Below are 18128 nucleotides of genomic sequence, written 5' to 3'. Positions count from 1 at the left end.
GCCCCTCTCCTTGTGCTGCCCCAGTAAAAGAAAAAAACAACCCAGCCTCTATTGCTCTCCATAGATCAAACCAAGGAAAGTAATTGAAACCTGCAACGCAGAGAAAAAGCAGCATTGTAGCCCAAATAAAAGGAAGAGAGGAAAAACCACTGCTCTTCCAACAGAGGGCATTCAAGCAAGTGCAACTTGACGCTCCCTGCCCAGTGGAGCTTTGGTGGGCATGGGTTATCCCCTCCCTCTCTGGCCTCTTCAAATCCCTTGTGATGAAATGACTACTGCTCTGCAGGAGCACAGCCACGAGTAGTGGCTAAACCACCTGAGCCTCCCACTAGTTACTACTACTAATCCAGCAGCGCTCCCAATCAGAAAGGTGAATCGGGTGCAACCCGACCAGTAGATCTCCTTTGGCTCTTTTGGATATGTGGGCAGAGGGAAGGTTATATCTTCAGCAGAGGTGTGAGCTGATAACCGTAGCAACACAAGCATAGCACAGTGGCACCAAAATAAAAGAATGTCCTATCAAGGTACTAAGAAAAGAGGGGCTTTAATACAACGAATTGATGCACACAACTAAAAACATCAAAGAAACATCCATGTAAGGGAAACGCAGCAAATGCATACTTTTGACGAAGGGCACTCTGGGTTCATAAGCGGGGATGTTCAGGCGAAAAGACTTCAGCAGCAATGTCAATCTTCAAGCATATGTTCACAAACAGTCAGAAAAGGGGGAGGGTTTAAGTCACTATGGTGCCATAAAGTGGACATGGGGGACAGGCCCTCTTCAGAATGCCTGTAGTTCTTGACTTGGGTGCTCGGCAGCGTCGCGGTAGGCTTCTAGGTGCTTTTACTGCAATCGTGCCAGTGTAGCGATTAGTCATGCAGTGCCTCCATCGATCCAGTTTGATACGTGGACCCCTTTTGAGTAAAGTCGGTATTTGAGGTAGCAGTCCAATCGGCGGCAAAAGAGTGCTTCTGCAGGGGAGAGTCGGCATTTGGGACGGGCGAATCAATGGCTTCCAGCAGGTAAGTCCGTGTTGGAATTGCTTCCATGTAGTCGAGGCAGTCCATTTCAATGCGTCACGCCGGTGTCTGGATGGCTCAATAGGCAGGTAAGCAATTCCAACATGTGTAGAGTGCCAAAAGCAGCACTGCAGGTCATGTAGTGGCTAGACATGTGGGAGGTTCCACTCAGGGAAGTTATCTGGCACCTACAGGGGCTCTTTTGGCTCCAGTGAGCAGAATCCTGGTTCCAATGCACAGGCAGCAGAGATACTTTGGCCCACAGCAGTCCCACCCCCACTGTTGTTCCTGGGGATGTCTAAGGAGCAGAGTTTGCCTTGTCATGGATGCCCTTTGTCTTCATCTCTATGGCAGAGTACTTCAGAATAGGCTGCATTCCCAACAGAGCTCCAGTGAATCCTTTTTTTTTTCGTTTGAAAGTTCAAAGATAAATCCAATCAAGAACGAGTTTCCCCTGCTTTTGAAAGCAGAATGCTGCAGGGGATTAGTCCAAGCCTACTGTAAGGGGTCCATTGCAGGCTGACGACATACCCATGGTGCTTTGTCTGTAGTTAATGAGTACAGAAAGTGATAGAGAGCTTCAGCAGATGCCAAAGTGGTAGACCCCTCTGTCTACCCCTCTCCTATGGCTACTCTGCCCCTGTCTGGTTTCTTCAACCTGGTGTGAGAGTGTCTGTTATCACAGTGCTGCCTTTAAAACACCAATTCCCACGGGATCTCCTTGGGGACTTGGGGGAGGTTCATGTTCCCTGGGAGGAAGGTGTTGCCCTTGCTTTCCCGATCATTGGCCCAAATGGCTGTTTCACACATCCCTGTCATAGCTGAACACTGCTCACCAAGTTGACACACGTGTGATATCAATTTGCTGTGGGTATATAATTGTGGGACCCTAGTTTATAACCATGTCATAACCTGGCATGGATTATATTTACAGTTTAACATGCCAGCAGGCTAACTAGGATACACAGTTTTAGGTTGTGAATCAGGTGAGCAGACAGTTAAAATGCCACCTCTAACAACTTGAACTTTGTGTACCAAGAGCTGTCATGAATGCACATTTGACCTTTGAACTAGCCCTGTTACCACACAGGGCTGGTGCTGGAGATGTCAAGCGACTGGTAAAGAAAAGATTGATAAATATGCTATGCTTTTGATCTTTATGAAAAGAGTACTTAATCAGCAGACCTCCCTTTTAGAAACTGAATTCCCCACATTATTTTATTTAATAAAAATCACAAAAGCTTGGTCTATCCTGCCATTGCCCAATGGCATTCTGTCCCAGCCCTGCAATAATTTAATAACTTCACGTAATGCTACTAAAAGCCCGGTGGGTGTCGCAAAAATGCCACCAGGTCAACCTCAATGCCACAATTTACAGGGGTGACCTGAAGCGAATAAGAAAACCGAGGAATGCCAAAAGGTCAACCTCCAAGCCCCCATAGAATACGAACTCATTCACAGAGGTCAATATAGCCTCCTCATTAAGAGAGACCATTCACGCGAAGACATCCATGCAGAGAAAATGAAGGTCTAAGGATGATGCCGGTGTAGACGCACTCAAAAGTAAGCGGACAGACTTATTTTCTTTGTGTGTGGTGGGGCAAGTATTTCCTGGCTAAAACAGTTTGCAGCTGGTTTGTGGATGTTACAAAATTAAGTTGTTTCTCAGCCTAAGGGGCGGGGGGGGAGGTATTTCAGGGCTATAATGCTGCTTCATAGAGATTCTTCTTCTCTTGCATCCATCTCATACATGTGTGAAGTCAAGAAGATAAAAAAGCGCTAGTGAGTTAGGTGTACACCTGGGATTTTGGTTCCAAAGCAGAGACTTGCTACCCCAGTTTATGGTTTTATGCAAAGTACGATCATGTTTCCAGCCTCTGTTTGGTCTGGGCTCCAAATGCACATTCTGTGGGAGTGAAGAGAAATGCTTGTAGTTGCTCTCTTGGGAAACATGTCCAGGTTTGGGTATGTGTCTTTATGCTGACAAAGAGAAGGTTTGATAAGAAAATAGAAGGCCACTTTCTGGGATTTAGAAGCCACTCAATGGGTTGCTTTTTCTTTGTGTTGGATCTTTCTGTTGGCGCATGAAGGTGTTTATTGTAATAATTCCTGGTGACATGGACAGTGGAGTAACTGCTGAAAATGTTGAGGGCGACATGACATCTAAAGAAAAGGTGCCCCAGCCAAATGAATGGGGACAAAATGGTGTGCCATGAATGTTTGAGGGGGGGGGGGGGGGGGGAGAAACACCCCCGTCCTAAAATTACGCCCATGGACATGGATTCTGTTGGCATATGGTTTTAATTTTAGATGGTTCTCTTGAGTACTGTGAATTGGCTGACGATTTACACCCCTTTGCAAAGAACCCAGGGATGGCCAACCAGGCGCTGTAGCCGGCATTGCGTATTGGTAATCATTTACTGGTTGTGCACAATGCATTTTCTTTACAGCTGCAGCTTGGGGTGCCGTCATCTTGCTTTCAGGTGCCCCAGCATCGCTGAATACCATATAGCCCCTAGAACTATACCATCTTTCTTTCTTTAAAGGTGGCTACATATGTTTATTAGTGACCACTCTATGCTTGAGATGTTTGAATAGTATTTTATACAGTGTCTTCAATATAATATTTGAGAAAAACTGGAAACACCATATTGGAAAAAGAGTAAACATCCACAAAGGAATACATCCAAGACAAATAAGAAGGCATAATGTAATGACACTACAATAAAAACTCCTTGGAAACTAAGTTGTTTGAATTTGCGGGGGTCCAGACATCTATTTGAGGGGGAAAATTACAATTTAACAAATGCAGACACAATATGTCTCCAAGAAACTTGGATTAGTGAGCAACCAATGTGTGATGGTTATACAGTATCTATGAACCCAGCAATTACCCGCCGGAAGGGTCGCCCATCTTCAAGACTGACAATGATCAAAGCAGCTGCCAACCTACATGTGCTAGAGTCTACCAATCTGAATTCCTTTTATACAGACCATTACATTAGAGAAGACTCCAAACACTGCTAACAACATGACTGCGAACCATGACTGCGAACAACGGCCTCAGAAGACACTATCCATTTTCAATGTCTATTGGAATCCAATGTTCATTAATGATAACTGCTTCATGGGCGTCATATCCTCAGCAATAGATGAATTGGGAAACCGCTATACAAACAATCAGACAATTATTTGTGGTGATTTGAACATTCATCTATTCACAAAAGCAGCCACTGAAATCCCACTCAATAAACTTACAAAGAAAGCCAAAACTTGGAAAAACAAATGTGTCTCGAAATATTGAACTTCTGAATGGGCAACTACAAGGAGACAGACCGCCAAGGCTGACATGGCAAAAAGGAAAGGCTTTTGCCTATTTAGTGTCATAAAGCACCAAAGTATTGACTGAAAAGGATACGGTACTCAAAAGGATACAGATGGTAGGGTCTTCCGGATCCCTGTTCATACGATTTGATAGTTGTGAAGTCAAGTTTAGACTTTCCAAATGATACAACTCTCTGACTGATGAAACAGGCGTGGGTAAAGTATAGGAAGTCAGCCTAGAACAAAATAAAGTATCATAAGAAACTGCCCCAAATTGACTCTTTATGATAGAACAGTATTTGGCATTGATTCACACACTGACTTTATGACTGGTGTAGAAGAATCCAGCAGAAGTCTCTGGAGGAAAAATCCGGAATTGGAACAAACGACAAGGAAGGGAAGATTAGTAAGGGAGACTTATCCCGAACGGCACGAGGCTCACGCTAGATACCGGGTTGCTGCACCACAGGATAGCGTCCAAAGTACTGTTCACTGTCACCTTCCAACAGTCCTTGAAAAGCTTCCTTCCCACGTAGAGAAAAGTATAAAAATGAATAAATCCACCTCTTAGTATCACAGATGCAGGAGTCGGAAAGATCGCCCTTTTGTACACGCGGTTCTGAACAGCCGCGGAGAAATAATGTGTGCGTGTGGAATTACACGCGAACAGGATTCACGCAGTCCAGGCCAGCCGCGCTTGAAGACAGTGTGCGCTTGAGGAATTGCACGCGAACAGGATTCACGCAGCCCAGGCCAGCCGCGCTTGAAGACAGCGTGCGCTTGAGGAATTGCACGCGAACAGGATTCACGCAGCCCAGGCCAGCCGCGCTTGAAGACAACGTGCGCGTGTGGAATTACACGCGAACAAACAGCTCCAGGAATCAGCGTGTGGAGGAAAACACACTATAGAAGGCCCAGCCCAAGAAGCAGCTGAGGTAAACTGCAAGGATGCAGATTGGAGGTTCAGCTACACAACGCCAAATGATTCGATCAGAAGCAGCGAGTGAAGTTACCACGCTACTTATATACGTAATGCCGTAGATCACGTGACGAAGCAGAATTCACGTGAATTTAGCGACGTGAAAAGTGCAGACGTCGCTTTCCCGGCAATGAATCGAACAACCGCCATTTGGAATAGAACGGTCTAGCTGTTCTATGAGCGTAAGAGGTAGAACCACGTCCAGCATGCATGACATTTAGACTACAACTTTGCAAAGCACTCACTCTTGGATGGAAATCGTTGAGAATACTACTAGCAACCACAATATTTTATCTCTGACGTGGAAAGAAAAGCAGAGGCTTTTATACAACGATACATTACGAAGCCAAGAATTAAACCATGGCCTAAATGGTCTCCGCATAAGACGAGCAGAGCATATCCTTGCCAGAAACCTTCCAGACTACCGAAATGAGTGATCAACTTAAGATAAATTACGAATGGCTCCTTCGCCCATATAGAAAGCCGAATAACAAACCAGGACCATATCAGAAACCCCATATTCATGTGCATAATAAACGGCAAACAAAAATAAAATATGAAGATCACAAATACGGTCGACACAGAATTTACAACCCAAAGAACAAACAAAGGCAATTAAAACTTGTAAGCAACAATACAGAAATTGCCAAAAAAGCTTGCAAGCTATGCGGATGCAATATGACGCAGAACATGTTATGTTACCTGGACTTGTAGAGCGCACGGTCGCCCAAAGGCATCATGGCGCTGGTGAGGAAGCTACCGAACAAGAAATCAGTGAAAAGCCAAAGAACTAGAATAGTGGTTTTCAGAGCTTTCCTGAAGGCCAGATGATTAGAGGTGGACTTGAGTAGCAATGGGAGGGTGTTCCACAGCTTGGCCGCAGCAATGGAAAAAGTTCTGCCACCGAGTCTTTCCCGGTTGTACCTGGGAACCACAAGTAGATTGGTGGTCGAGGAGCGGAGATTCCGTTCCGGGATATATCGGGAGGATTTGGTTTGAAGGAATTCAGATCCTAGACCCTGAATTGCCCGGTGGACAATACACAGCGACTCGAACTTAACTCGCTGAGCCACTGGAAGCCAGTGGAGTTGGCAGAGCACTGGCGAGATATGCGCGCCTTAAGGAGAACCAGTGGCTAGTCTAGCTGCCAGATTCTGCATACGTTGAAGTTGTTGGAGAAGGCCCACCGGCTGAGGAAGGTACAGGGAGTTGCAATAGTCCAACCATGAAAGGACTAATGCATCCACCACGGGAGGGCGCATAACTTCCGGGATCATAGGGAGGACCCTCTTAAGTACCCTAATCTGGTGGTGGGCGGATTGACAGACCGCTGAAACCTGGTTTGACATGGATAGAGAGGTGGACAGAATAACCCCCAAATTCTTCACTTTGTCCACTGGACAGGGCAGGAGGCCCAATGACATAGGCCAAAAAGCGGGGGTCCATAGTGAGGGGCTGGGAGGGCAACCCACCAACATCACCTCTGTTTTATCGCCATTGAGCTTGAGCCAATTTTGGTCCATCCAGACACCGACTGCTTTTAAACAGTCATGAAGACAGGCTGAGGCCTCAGTTTGATCCTGATCCAGACGGATAAGGATTTGAGTATCATCAGCGTAGGAATAACAATTGAGTCCATACGAGCGGATAAGGCAGACCAGCGCTCAGATATAAATATTAAATAAAATAGGGGAAGGAGACGATCCCTGGGGAACACCGCAAGTGAGGGCACAGGGGGAAGAAAGGAAAGGGGGCATAGCAAGGGTCTGAGTGCGATCTGCGAGAAAGGAAGTAAACCAAGCAAGGACCGGGCCAGAGATCCCGATTTGTGCTAAACAAGAAAGTAGGATAGGATGGTCCACTGTATCAAATGCGGCGGACAAATCCAGCAGAATCGGAGCTCCAACTCCACCCGCGTCAACAAGTCTAGACATATCGTCTTGCACTGAGACAAGCACATTCTCCGTCCCTCTACCTGGCCTAAAGCCTGCCTGGGCATGATTAAAAATCTTTGAGGATTCCGGAACATATGTTGGCAGTCCTGAACCAGTGAAATTCAAGAGGACTATGGAACCTCTTAAAAAACAACAATCGGAATAAAGATCGGCTTATAACGGACGTAATAGAAGCAGACTGGACTGACCACTTCACCAAGATTTATCAAAATAAAAATGAAGATCGGATATAGCATAAAGAACATCAAACCAATAACTCATGGGAATTTGAAGGGTCCTACGACGAAATTCTAACGATCATCACACATCTCAACACCTCACGTGCGCCAGGGCCTAACTGACTTCCCAACATCTTAAAAAGAAACCCAGAAGTCTGTTCCAAACTCTGTGAGCACCTTTTCCAGACCATCATTCAACAGAAACAAATCCCTTCTACTTGGAAAGCCGCAATACTAATACCTATCTTTAAAAAAGGGGATAGAAAATCACCAACTATGTATCGCCAGATAGCGTTGTTAGATCCATTAGGAAAAATTTTCGGAGCAATCTTACAACATGGATTAACAGAATGGATAAGAACAACTAATAGGCGTGACCCGAGACAAACGGGTTTCACTAAAGGACTAGGAACGAATATTAATTTATTCATCCTAAATTTGCTTAAATTAGAGGCAATAAGAACAAAGACAGCGACAATAGCAGTCTTTATTGATTTCCAAATGGACTTTGACAGCCTGTATAGACAAAAGCTATGGCAAAAACTTACAACATGGAATTGCCCTACAGAAATTCTGGAGCCCATAAAAGCTTTATACTCAACAACCAACGTAAGAGTACGACTATCGCAAACTGGTACCATATCAAAAGAAATCCCTACCTCGAATGGTTTGAAGCAAGGCTGCCCGTTGGCAGCTACCCTTTATAACCTTTACACTTCAGACTTCCATACAAACCAAAATACTCTGATTGCAAATCCTCCGATCCTAAATGGAACCCCAGTAAAATGGATCATGTATACAGACGACTTAGTGTTGTTTGATAAAACCCAAATATATCTACAAAAAAGAGTCAATGCCTTATGAGTACGCAAGAGAAAATGACTTCACCATTAATCTAGCGAAATCTCGAGTAATGCCATTACTGAACATCTCAAGGAATAAAAAGAAAGAACCAAGAATTTACATAGGCAACACTAAAGTAGAAAACGTAAAAAGGATTAAATATCTTGATACATGGTTAGATCAGCATATAGGAAACAAAGAATGGGCATCCCATTGATTCCCTTGCTCGACAAGGGATGATGATTCATTGAAAATATGGAACATTTTCATTCAGACCATTGATCAACTTTTGATGACAAAAAGTAATACCAATAATGACTTACGGAAGTGAGACATTACTACACTTCTCATGGCAAAAATGGGACAAGATGGAGGGACGTTTCTGGAGGAAAGTGCTAGCGCTGCCAAATTCTTTTCCAGTGCAGCGCATAAGATTCGAATTAGCACTCCAATCTATCGAATCCATTGTAATGTCGGAAACAATTGACTTATACAGGAAAATAATAACCTATGAAGAAATTCAGGCGAAGAAATTATTACAAACCCGAAAGAAATCTATGAACGACACCATTTTAGGATCATGGAAAGAAGCCTGTAAACAAGCCATGATAACCTTGGACATTACTGAGGAGATGTTGACAAGTAGACCAACTAAAGCAAAAATAAAACTACAAAGAAATGACTGGATTCTGACAATTAGAAAACAATCCCAATGCCAGCTTTCACTCAACTGCTTGTATGATTGTAGAGCGCTGAACCAAATCCCGGAATATCTGAACCTCTTCCCTTGCCAAAAAACGCAAAATCTGTTTCTACGACTACGCCTCAATATACTACCTACGTGTGAAGGTAAAACAGCAACAAATCGCAGATCTGAAATACTGTCGGTTCTGTAGTGACAAAAATCAAATTGAAACAATATACCATACCTTTATGGAATGCATGGCACTAGACAATGAAAGAAGAAAATGTGTGGCCATGCTCCCCATGGAAGAGAACGTACAAAATGGAGAACAAAGATGGGCAACTCTGCTTGTGGGGACTCATAAAACATTCATATTCAGAGCAATCAATTATTGGGTAGCAATAATGAAAAAACAAGACCGTGACCTATCCGAATAATAGATGAGAAATGAATTAGACTAAATGCCTGATTTTAAGGTCAATTTAACTCATCAATGACTTGCTGGAAAAACTGAGAAGAACGGACAAAATTTTGATTTATTTTGTTTTATTTCGTTTTAAGTTTATTTTATTTTTATCTTTTTCTCTTTCAAAAATAAGTATGCTATTTTGGAATGTAAACATTTATATAAACTAAAACATGTAAAAAATAATATTTGCGTCAATTCCCTGTGGCCTCTTGGAAGAGATTCATTGACATTGTCATCAAGAGTGAATGTTACTTGCTGTGCATAACCAACCACCTTGTTGCCATTGGCAACCGTTAAGTCTGTCTACTTTCCTGCAAGTGAATAGCAGTTCAGGAGGGTAAAGACTGTTTTGCATGCCTAAAGAGACTGATATGGTGTGATCAAATGACTGACCACACGGAAGGCCGTAAATTACAGATGTGGGATTGGCGCAAAATGTATCCTAGTTTGGAGTGGCAAGTAGTAAGCGTTTGAGCAAGATAAAATTAGTCCAGCTCTGAGGCAAATATGTGAGAAGTTGGGGGCAAGTAAACAGTTGGCGCCAGAGGTGCATATTTCAGTAGCTAATAAGTGACCCTTTTGGGTTAGGAGGAAGGGGGCTCTGCGAGGGATTGAATTTGTAGCCATTTGTGAGACCAGATTAGTGATGGTTTTTGGGGTACAAAGGGATGTTACCTGAAGCAAATCTTGGGTGTTCTGAATTTGCTTGACGTGCACCTGTGGACTTCCTCTTGTGTTTTCTACCCTGTTGATGCTTTGGCCTAATAGCTTTGTTTATCAGCATTGCACAGCTACAGTTTTATGGAAATATTCTATTTCTTGCCACATGCACAGATTTGAATCTGCAAGCTCTCAAGGGTAACATGTAATGTAAGTGAATGCACAGGTCCTTCTTGCATTGTAGAATATGCACAGAGCGTAATGTTATCCCATGTCCAATGTGATTAGATCGTTTATTGTATCTGAGATGTGTAGGTTTTCCTGCTCGTTAATACATACCTAACAGTATCATATGTATTCTGGTCTGCATGAATCTGGTATGAGCCCCACTTTAATTCTAGAGTATGTCTTTGAGGCATGGTCATAGTTGGACAATTTTCTTGTAAAGAAACAGGACTATGTCATCAAAGTCTGTTGTGGGATCAGAAAACTTCTTTAGGCTGTTTTTAATTGTGTGTAACCATTGCCTGTTTTTCTTTCCTGCTCCGCTTCTGCCTTTCAGCTTTGCAGAGACTGTAAGATTCTTTGGGTTGAAACCCAGGAACGGCGAAAAGGAGATCACGACCAACCAGGTCTTCATGATGTGGTATGAATTCTGCGGCGACTTCAAGACCATTTGGAAGAGAGAAAGCAAGAACATCTCCACAGAAAGGTAATACGCCTGCCTTCTGCAGTTTGCTGGGGGGTACAGAGGGGTGGATTGCCCCAAGCCCTCCTCCAAAATGATCATTTCTACGGTTATCACACTCCAGTCTGGGTATACATAGGACATGAAGAGTGAGAACTGTGATTCTATAAGGATGGCTGGGAGAAAACAAATGTTTGTCCTCCACCTCCCAAAGTGTAAAACACACTATCTGGTGAATAACATCATCTTTACAACGGGAAATGAGAGCTGTGGTTGCGTAAAATCAGCTTGGCGTGCTGAGCATGTACATATGGGCGCAGCATAAATGGGCCTATCTCCGTTTCTAGCTAGTGAAAGTGAACACCTACCTACCCCACTCCAGACCCCCGCTGTTTTTCCAGTTAATATTTTACCTCTATTAAAGAGCCTACAGCTTGACATCACCTCTGACATTCATGACGCACTTAATGAGGTCAGATTCCTACAAAATATTTACAGGACCAGTCTGGGTCCTGGGGTTTTTATTGTGGTTCAATAAATCTATAGCCACCCTCCGATTTTTGGTTATGATTGAAAAATATGCAACTCCTTTCTTAGAGGGTCGAGTGTGGTCAACGGGAGTACAAGGAGAAGAGGTAATTGAGGCATCTGCAAGTGGATCACTCAAATGAGGCTTGGGGATGCCGTCCAAAGAGCACTGAGTCTTAGGTTGGGACAGTTGCTAACCCATGGCACGAGGTGTAGCCTGGTGGCTGAACTTTCAAATGTAGAGCCAGGAGACCTAGGTTCTTATTCCAGCATCCCCACTTGACTATATTGTGCGATCTTGGGCAAAAGCGTTCAGGTCGCTATGCCTCGGCTCCCTTGTCTGGCAGAGTTGGAAGCATTAAGAAGCGGGCTACCACAAGTAAGTAATCCGGTGTCGACAACGGGCCTGTCCTGCTGATATGTTTGGGACAGTGAAGACATAGGTTCTGCCTGTATGAGCCACCACCCTTCCACCTGAACTGGGCAGGTAGGAGAATGACCTCAAAAGGGGCGAACCTCGGAGGAAAACCCAAAAGGGGTTGGGGGCTCTCAGTTGCGTAAAAGATCTGCAATGCCGCTAGAATTCTGTTCACAGCAGAAGTGGTGGATAATTGCACAGCATGCAATGGCCATGCACATGCAACAGGTCAGGCAGAACCAGGAGTTCTAACCGGTTGACTGGGGCGAGGGGAACCAGAAAGGTGCATAAGGATAGCGACGAGAAGTGGCGGCTGCGACACTAGGTCTTGAGGTGATGGTAGCATGGGGCCTGAGGATGGCTAGGAAGAAAATGCACTGAAGGAGGCAGGACACAGCTCAGACAGAAAATAGGGGTTAGTTAGTGCTACAGGATTGGCACAACATAAAGCAGAAGAGGGCCAGAGAAATAGGGCAAACGGGCAGAGGAACTTGAGCAAGATGAAAAGCCCCAGCAACAACCTGCCGGGAAGCTTTGCGATAGAATGTCTTCTCCCTCTGTTTTATTATGGAGCAGCGCCACTTTCCAAACTTATGGGTGGCATGTCCGCCATCTTGGTGAGAGCATACATGTTAGGGAGATTCTTCAGTTTAGTGCTAAATGGACGTTGGGACTTTTAAGTTTGTGTTTTCTGTGTTTTGTTTTGTCTTTTGGAGTCTGACAAACTCCATAGGCATCATCTTTACATTGTGTCACACAGCACCTTCAGTGCAGTGGCTCAGGGAAGTCTTTCAGATTTCCCAAAGGTTTAAATACTTTCTCTGGGGTAAACTACTGTTGCCCAGAGCAGTAAAGTGAAATTGACTTTACTTACATTTTGTAACTTTCTAGACCCAGCACACACTAGCTTACCATAGGGTGCTGGAGGGGTTACTTAGTATCCCCTTTGTCTAGTTTCTCCTGTAAAAAAATGTTATCCTTTCTACAATTAATGGCTGGTGGCTGTGGTTTACATTTTTCTACCATTGTGTGTTTTTACTGTGGGCTGCGTTCGCAGATGCAGTAAGGCACCCATGGGTGCCCATTTTGTCAAAATGGCCCCGGTCTTCTTTTCTCGCCATTTCTTGTTCGAAAAGTCCTTCTTGAGATTTACTCTGCACGCCAAACCAGGTTTGGTCTCTTTGTTAATTTTGTCTTTAGCGGGATTCCTGAGTAAAGCCCACCTCTGGCTCCAGTATGTCTGGCAGTGGCAGGAAGTGAGGGAGGTGCCTGAAACTCCCTGTGCTTAATCCCCTTGGTTACAGGAATGCACCCAAAGGTGATTGGCTGGCTGGCTGTCCGGCAAGGACAGCCACCCTGCTGGGTGACTGACAGCTAGGCTGGAATGAATGGGAGAAACCTGGATAAAAGGCAAGGCTTTTTGGCTTGGAAGGTAGTCGACCACTGGACGAAAGAATCCGAAGAAGAACTTGGAAGAGACGCCTGCTGCAACTCCTGGACAGTTGGTTTGCCCGGTGAAGCCCTTCTGCTGTGCTGAAGCTCCGAATTCGCCTCAACTACAGACACCCTGCAAGGACGACTTATACCTTTGAGTTGGTGTGACCAATCAACTCCAAAGTAAGCCCGTCTGGACATCCTCTCAAAGCTGGTTGTGTTTCTGCTGCTACTGCAGGAACTGAAGTGCCAAGGAGAGGAACACCAGATTGTGTGCGTTGCTTTTAAGTCGTACCCGAGCGCTAGGAGGATCCTCTGGACTTCCCTGATTGACCAAGCCTGAGCTACCTCAACAATGCGCTGGAACCCAGAAACAAGGAAAGTCTGAAGTGGTATCCGAGAACCATGGTGTTGCTATTTGCTGTCAGACGTGAGGAGCTGAACATGGAAGGACTGCTGAATTGAAGTTTGCTCATTGCTGCCACAGACCGTCCCATTGCAGAGCAGGAGTCCACAGACGTCCTCCCTCTTGTCCCCACAACTGAGGCTCAGGAACAGGATCTGCAGAGCTGTACAGGAAGAGAAGGCAGCTGGAACCATTTCTTCTAACCAGCGGTACTGTAAAGTCTGAGAACTTAACTCTTGTTGTGTAGCCTTACTTGCTCTCAGTTGAGACCTGTCATGGTTACCTTGCAGAGATGCTAAAGCTTTGCCCTTCACAAGCCTTACAGCTTGTGGCCCTTCAAGTGTTCTATTTTCTACAAACATTTCTAAAAACCTTGTGCAAGACGTTTTACCTACCTGCAAAGAAGATCTCAGCTCCCCTTGATTTTGTGAAATTAACATTGGCTGTCCTGGCTCCCTGAGTGACTCTTCTTACCTCTGACTCTGTGCTTTATCTTTTCCCCAGGAAAGGGTTAATTTACTGATAATTGGAAGGTTTCAAAAGTACTTACCCATTTATGAATTATTTGTAACCTTTGTTTTATTCCTCTATTCTATCTTTTGCACCAAACTTAGTGTTGCTCTAAATGTACCAGTGATAAATCAATGTCCACAGTGTCCTAGCTATTTAAGTCACTTGAGGGTGTAGGAACTGTCTTTGTGCCATCCCCAACGGGTATCATCTGATTTAGAGAAACTAAGAGTGTGTTTTGAAGTGTATTTTAATTGTTACAAATATATTGCTATCTTTTGAAGAAAACTTATACAACTGACTGTGAAATAAATTCATAATTGTTTTATCAAGAAAACCTTGAGTATAAGTGTTTGTTTGAATAACTGTACTGTGAAACTCTGTCGCAATATTACTGCTCACATTGGCCCCTCTTGAGATAAGCCTGGCTGCTCGACCACACTGCCAACCTGTGTAGTTCAGACTTATACCAAAGGTTGGGTCCCTATTTCCAGGAGGTCAAGTTTATTGTAGTGCACCCCAAGGGTACTGCATACAATCTTGCCTAACAATACGCAACCTGCCATCTTGAATGGGGATCTTAACAGCTCCACTATCACCATGCCCTGAAAAAGTGGGCGGTACGGCAGAGATAGTGTTTCGTGACATCTGGACATTTACATCCATCCATCCAGCCTTGTGGTGTCTGTTAGCCACTAAAATGGCTTATTAAGGGACAGAAATGCCAGTTCCATGGATTTTCTTTGGGGTCGGACTGGTCCTTAAAGGTTTTGCTAAACTGATATTCGTTAGGCCTGGAGCATTTGAATATACAGAAGGATTACATTTGAAGTGGTTTTTTGTGTAACCATGTGACATACAAGGCTTTGCATAGTAATGAATGATCTTGCAATATTTTGCAGATGATTTTTCTCTGAGAAACCCTTCAACCTACCTCTTTCTCTGCTGGCCGCACTCCTTTTTGACCTTCTTTTTCGGACAAACTAAACGCAGTTCCCCACCTCTGCTTGTCGACCATCTATAAAACTACAGCTGTCTTCCCTACTGAGACAGACTTTAAGAGCAAGGCAAATGGCAGCCTAGCCCAAACCTCCTTCGAAAAGGGGGTTGGGGGGTGTCTCTGATCAGCCTTCATTCTCCTTGCTTAATTTCTGTCTTTGTAATCTATTCTGGTTCCCCCGATGTCCCATAAGTGCAATAGCAAGACATGCCGGCACTTCTTCTGTGGTGTCCACCTCTTAAAATCCTATAGCTGGAGGCCACCAGGGGGAGCAGGCAAGATGGCTGCCTGAACCTTAAGCTCCCCGCAGTGCCCCGGGAAACAGGATTAAATCATGCCCTAAATGCCTACAAACCTAAAATTGCCAGCATAATTCATGTTGAGGAACACTCTGAAGCTGGTCTGAACTTTGGGGACGCCTTCGCTCTCCCACTGTCGGCTTGTAAGCGGCGGCCCTCCCCCAAACACCAGAAGACTTCGCGCCGGGAGCTGCAGGCCTCCGGACCGCGCAAAGGGAGGAGGGATCAGCCCGTGCCTGCTCGCACAACACACGGCGCAGTACACGCTACCGAGGAGGAGACAAGCGGTGTGTGATCGCCGCCGTCGGGGGCCTGCAGCGGGGGTACCTTGCGGAGTGCACCTTGGGGCACTCGGCGGCCCCGCTCTACCGCCGGCGGCCTAGGATTTGCGGCATTCCGCCTCCACCCGACATCTCGGGGGAGGTTTTGAGCCAGGTGTTTCACGCTACGTGACCCCGCCGGGGGAGGAGGGGCCGGGCCCCCTGCCCGTGCCCGCCAGAGCAGCAAACAGTGCCCGACACACCATCGCGGGCCTGTGCGGACCCCCGTCCCCCTGGCCGTGGGTGCCCAGCCTCCCCGCCACACGGAGGGAGTGGCGTGTGACCACCATTGCAATCAGCTCGGGGCCACCGGGTCCTCCATTGAAGAAATGACCTGGCCTGGGCCGACGTGGGAGCGCGCCCAGGCCCTACTTCAGTAGCTCACGCCCTTGCATCCCACTGCTGCTGCGAGGACGCCGGGGGCCCTTCCTGGGCGGCCCACCTGGGGGGCCCGTGAAAACACCAGAAGCAGGCTCAGGCCGACGTGGGAGCGCCCTGGGCCCCCACATCTCCTGGCCTACCCGCCTGCCGTGGCTGAGCCCTCGGGAAGGGGGCCTCCCCAGCCTTTGACCTAGGCACCGCCTCTGAAGACCAACAGGTGAGAAAGGGCTCCCAGTACCTACTTGCAACCAATAACACGGACACTAAGCTCCCGCCACACCAAACGGGCATAGAGCGCCACAACAGGCCCGACCCACCCCTGGAAGCAGAATTGCCGTCCAAGGTCTCCCCGGACCACCAGGGTAGACTACTACCAGTGCAGATCAGAGAACTTGGGCGGCCTGGGATCGGGTGGAGGGAGACTCCATCCTCGGCGATACTAAGAGGGTGCCCCACAAACTGAACTCGGACACACCTACACCGTCCCACCACCTGGAAATAGCCCCAAGGATTTGGCTCACGCGGCGGGCCTAGCGACTCAGGACCCTGGGACCCCTCCGGGGGGGTCCCCTGCGAGGTCCCTCGGCTGGAGGCGATCAACGCCCCATGAGCTGGAGAGAAACTCTTGCCAAATACCAGTTTACCCCAGGACACCGCAAAATGGAGACTGGCCCTCCCAACGCACAGCCCCCAGACATGAACGCCATGCAGTGTAATATCCAAATGATCCTTGAGGAAATCGGAGGCATGAGGACGGACATGGGGGCTAAACTGGATGACCTCACGGCCAAGGTCTCTACGCTAGAAGACAGAGTGGAAGGGGTCGAGTGCAATCGGGCGTCAACAGACCTCCTGGAAGCGCAAATGGAAACTAGATTTCAGGAACTCCACCGCCGAGAAGAAGATCTCTGTCTAAAGGTTGACGATATGGAAAATCGGGAGAGGAGGAATAACTTGCAAATTTTTTGGCCTGGAGGAGACGGAGGGAGAGACCCCTGTGGGACTGGAAAGCAAAGTTCAAGAAATCATCAGAATTGTCCTGGGGTCAGACTTGGGCGAAACCCTCCTGCTCGACAGAGTCCATTGGGCCGGTGGTGGGGGCAGGGACCCGCGCTCGGTCCTGGCGAGGTTTCACTATTATAAGGACAAAGCTAGGGTGCTGGAGAGGGCGAGAACCTTGCGTGACACTCCAGGGTGACGATATATCATGACCTCTCTGCCCTCACACTCCAGATGAGAAAGTGCGGCCCCATCACCAGATGGCTACAGGAGAAGGGTATACGTTACCGCTGGGGGCACCCATTCTACCTGGCATTCGAGTGGCAGAGTCAGCGATACAAACTGGTCACAGAGACAGACATTCGTAGAGCCACGGAGGACCTCACGGGCGACATCGCGGGACCATTGGGAGATCAGACTGCAACCAGCAGAGACCACAGCCGTGCCCCTCGGGGCCCGGACCTTTCCCAGGGGAAGTTAAAGATCAAGGGCTCACGCAAATTCAGGAAAACCAGACACCCCTCCACAGACCAGGGGGACCCCACATGACCACACAAATGGCAATCGAGGCTTATTTTTCATGGCAAGGCTCAATTCACGCCTCTTCGGAGCCCGCAGCGTCCTGACGGACCTCGCTGAACGCTACGTGTTTCCCCCACATCTTATGGGGAGTTCATTGTTCAACTGGCTTAGGTCAGAGTTGAGATGTTTACAAGGAGGTTGTTTCTTTGGTTTCATAGAAGTGTTGTTTTGCAACTCCCTACCGTGATAGGGGCCTATGGCCTTGCACGACGGCGCGCCCCGCGAGGGGCTAAGGGTGCCGACCATGTGCTATGGTCTGGGGGTACATTGAATGGGGGGCGCCACCGCCGGCCTTTTGCCACCAATCGGGAAGGGCTGCTATTAAATGGAGAAAGGCATGACTGAAGGCGTTATACCGAGAATTTCCTTTTCCCGGGGTCGGGGTAGCGACCCTGGTAGTTCGTCGTCAG

At 46.7% G+C, this 18128-nt stretch overlaps 1 protein-coding gene across 3 annotated transcripts in view; it reads left to right on the top strand.

Annotated features, from left to right (window-relative positions):
• Positions 1–18128, top strand: part of FMN1 (formin 1) — a 1014107-nt gene that overhangs the window by 898180 nt on the left and 97799 nt on the right. For all 3 annotated transcript variants that reach the window (XM_069638563.1, XM_069638562.1, XM_069638564.1), the window contains one exon: positions 10716–10865. In XM_069638563.1, coding sequence (XP_069494664.1) covers positions 10716–10865 — 150 coding nt within the window. The remainder of the gene's footprint in view (positions 1–10715; positions 10866–18128) is intronic.

Source organism: Ambystoma mexicanum, chromosome 14, assembly GCF_040938575.1.
Source record: "Ambystoma mexicanum isolate Mex_15411 chromosome 14, UKY_AmexF1_1, whole genome shotgun sequence".
NCBI lineage: Eukaryota > Metazoa > Chordata > Amphibia > Caudata > Ambystomatidae > Ambystoma > Ambystoma mexicanum.
This window is presented reverse-complemented; position numbering and strand designations above follow the sequence as displayed.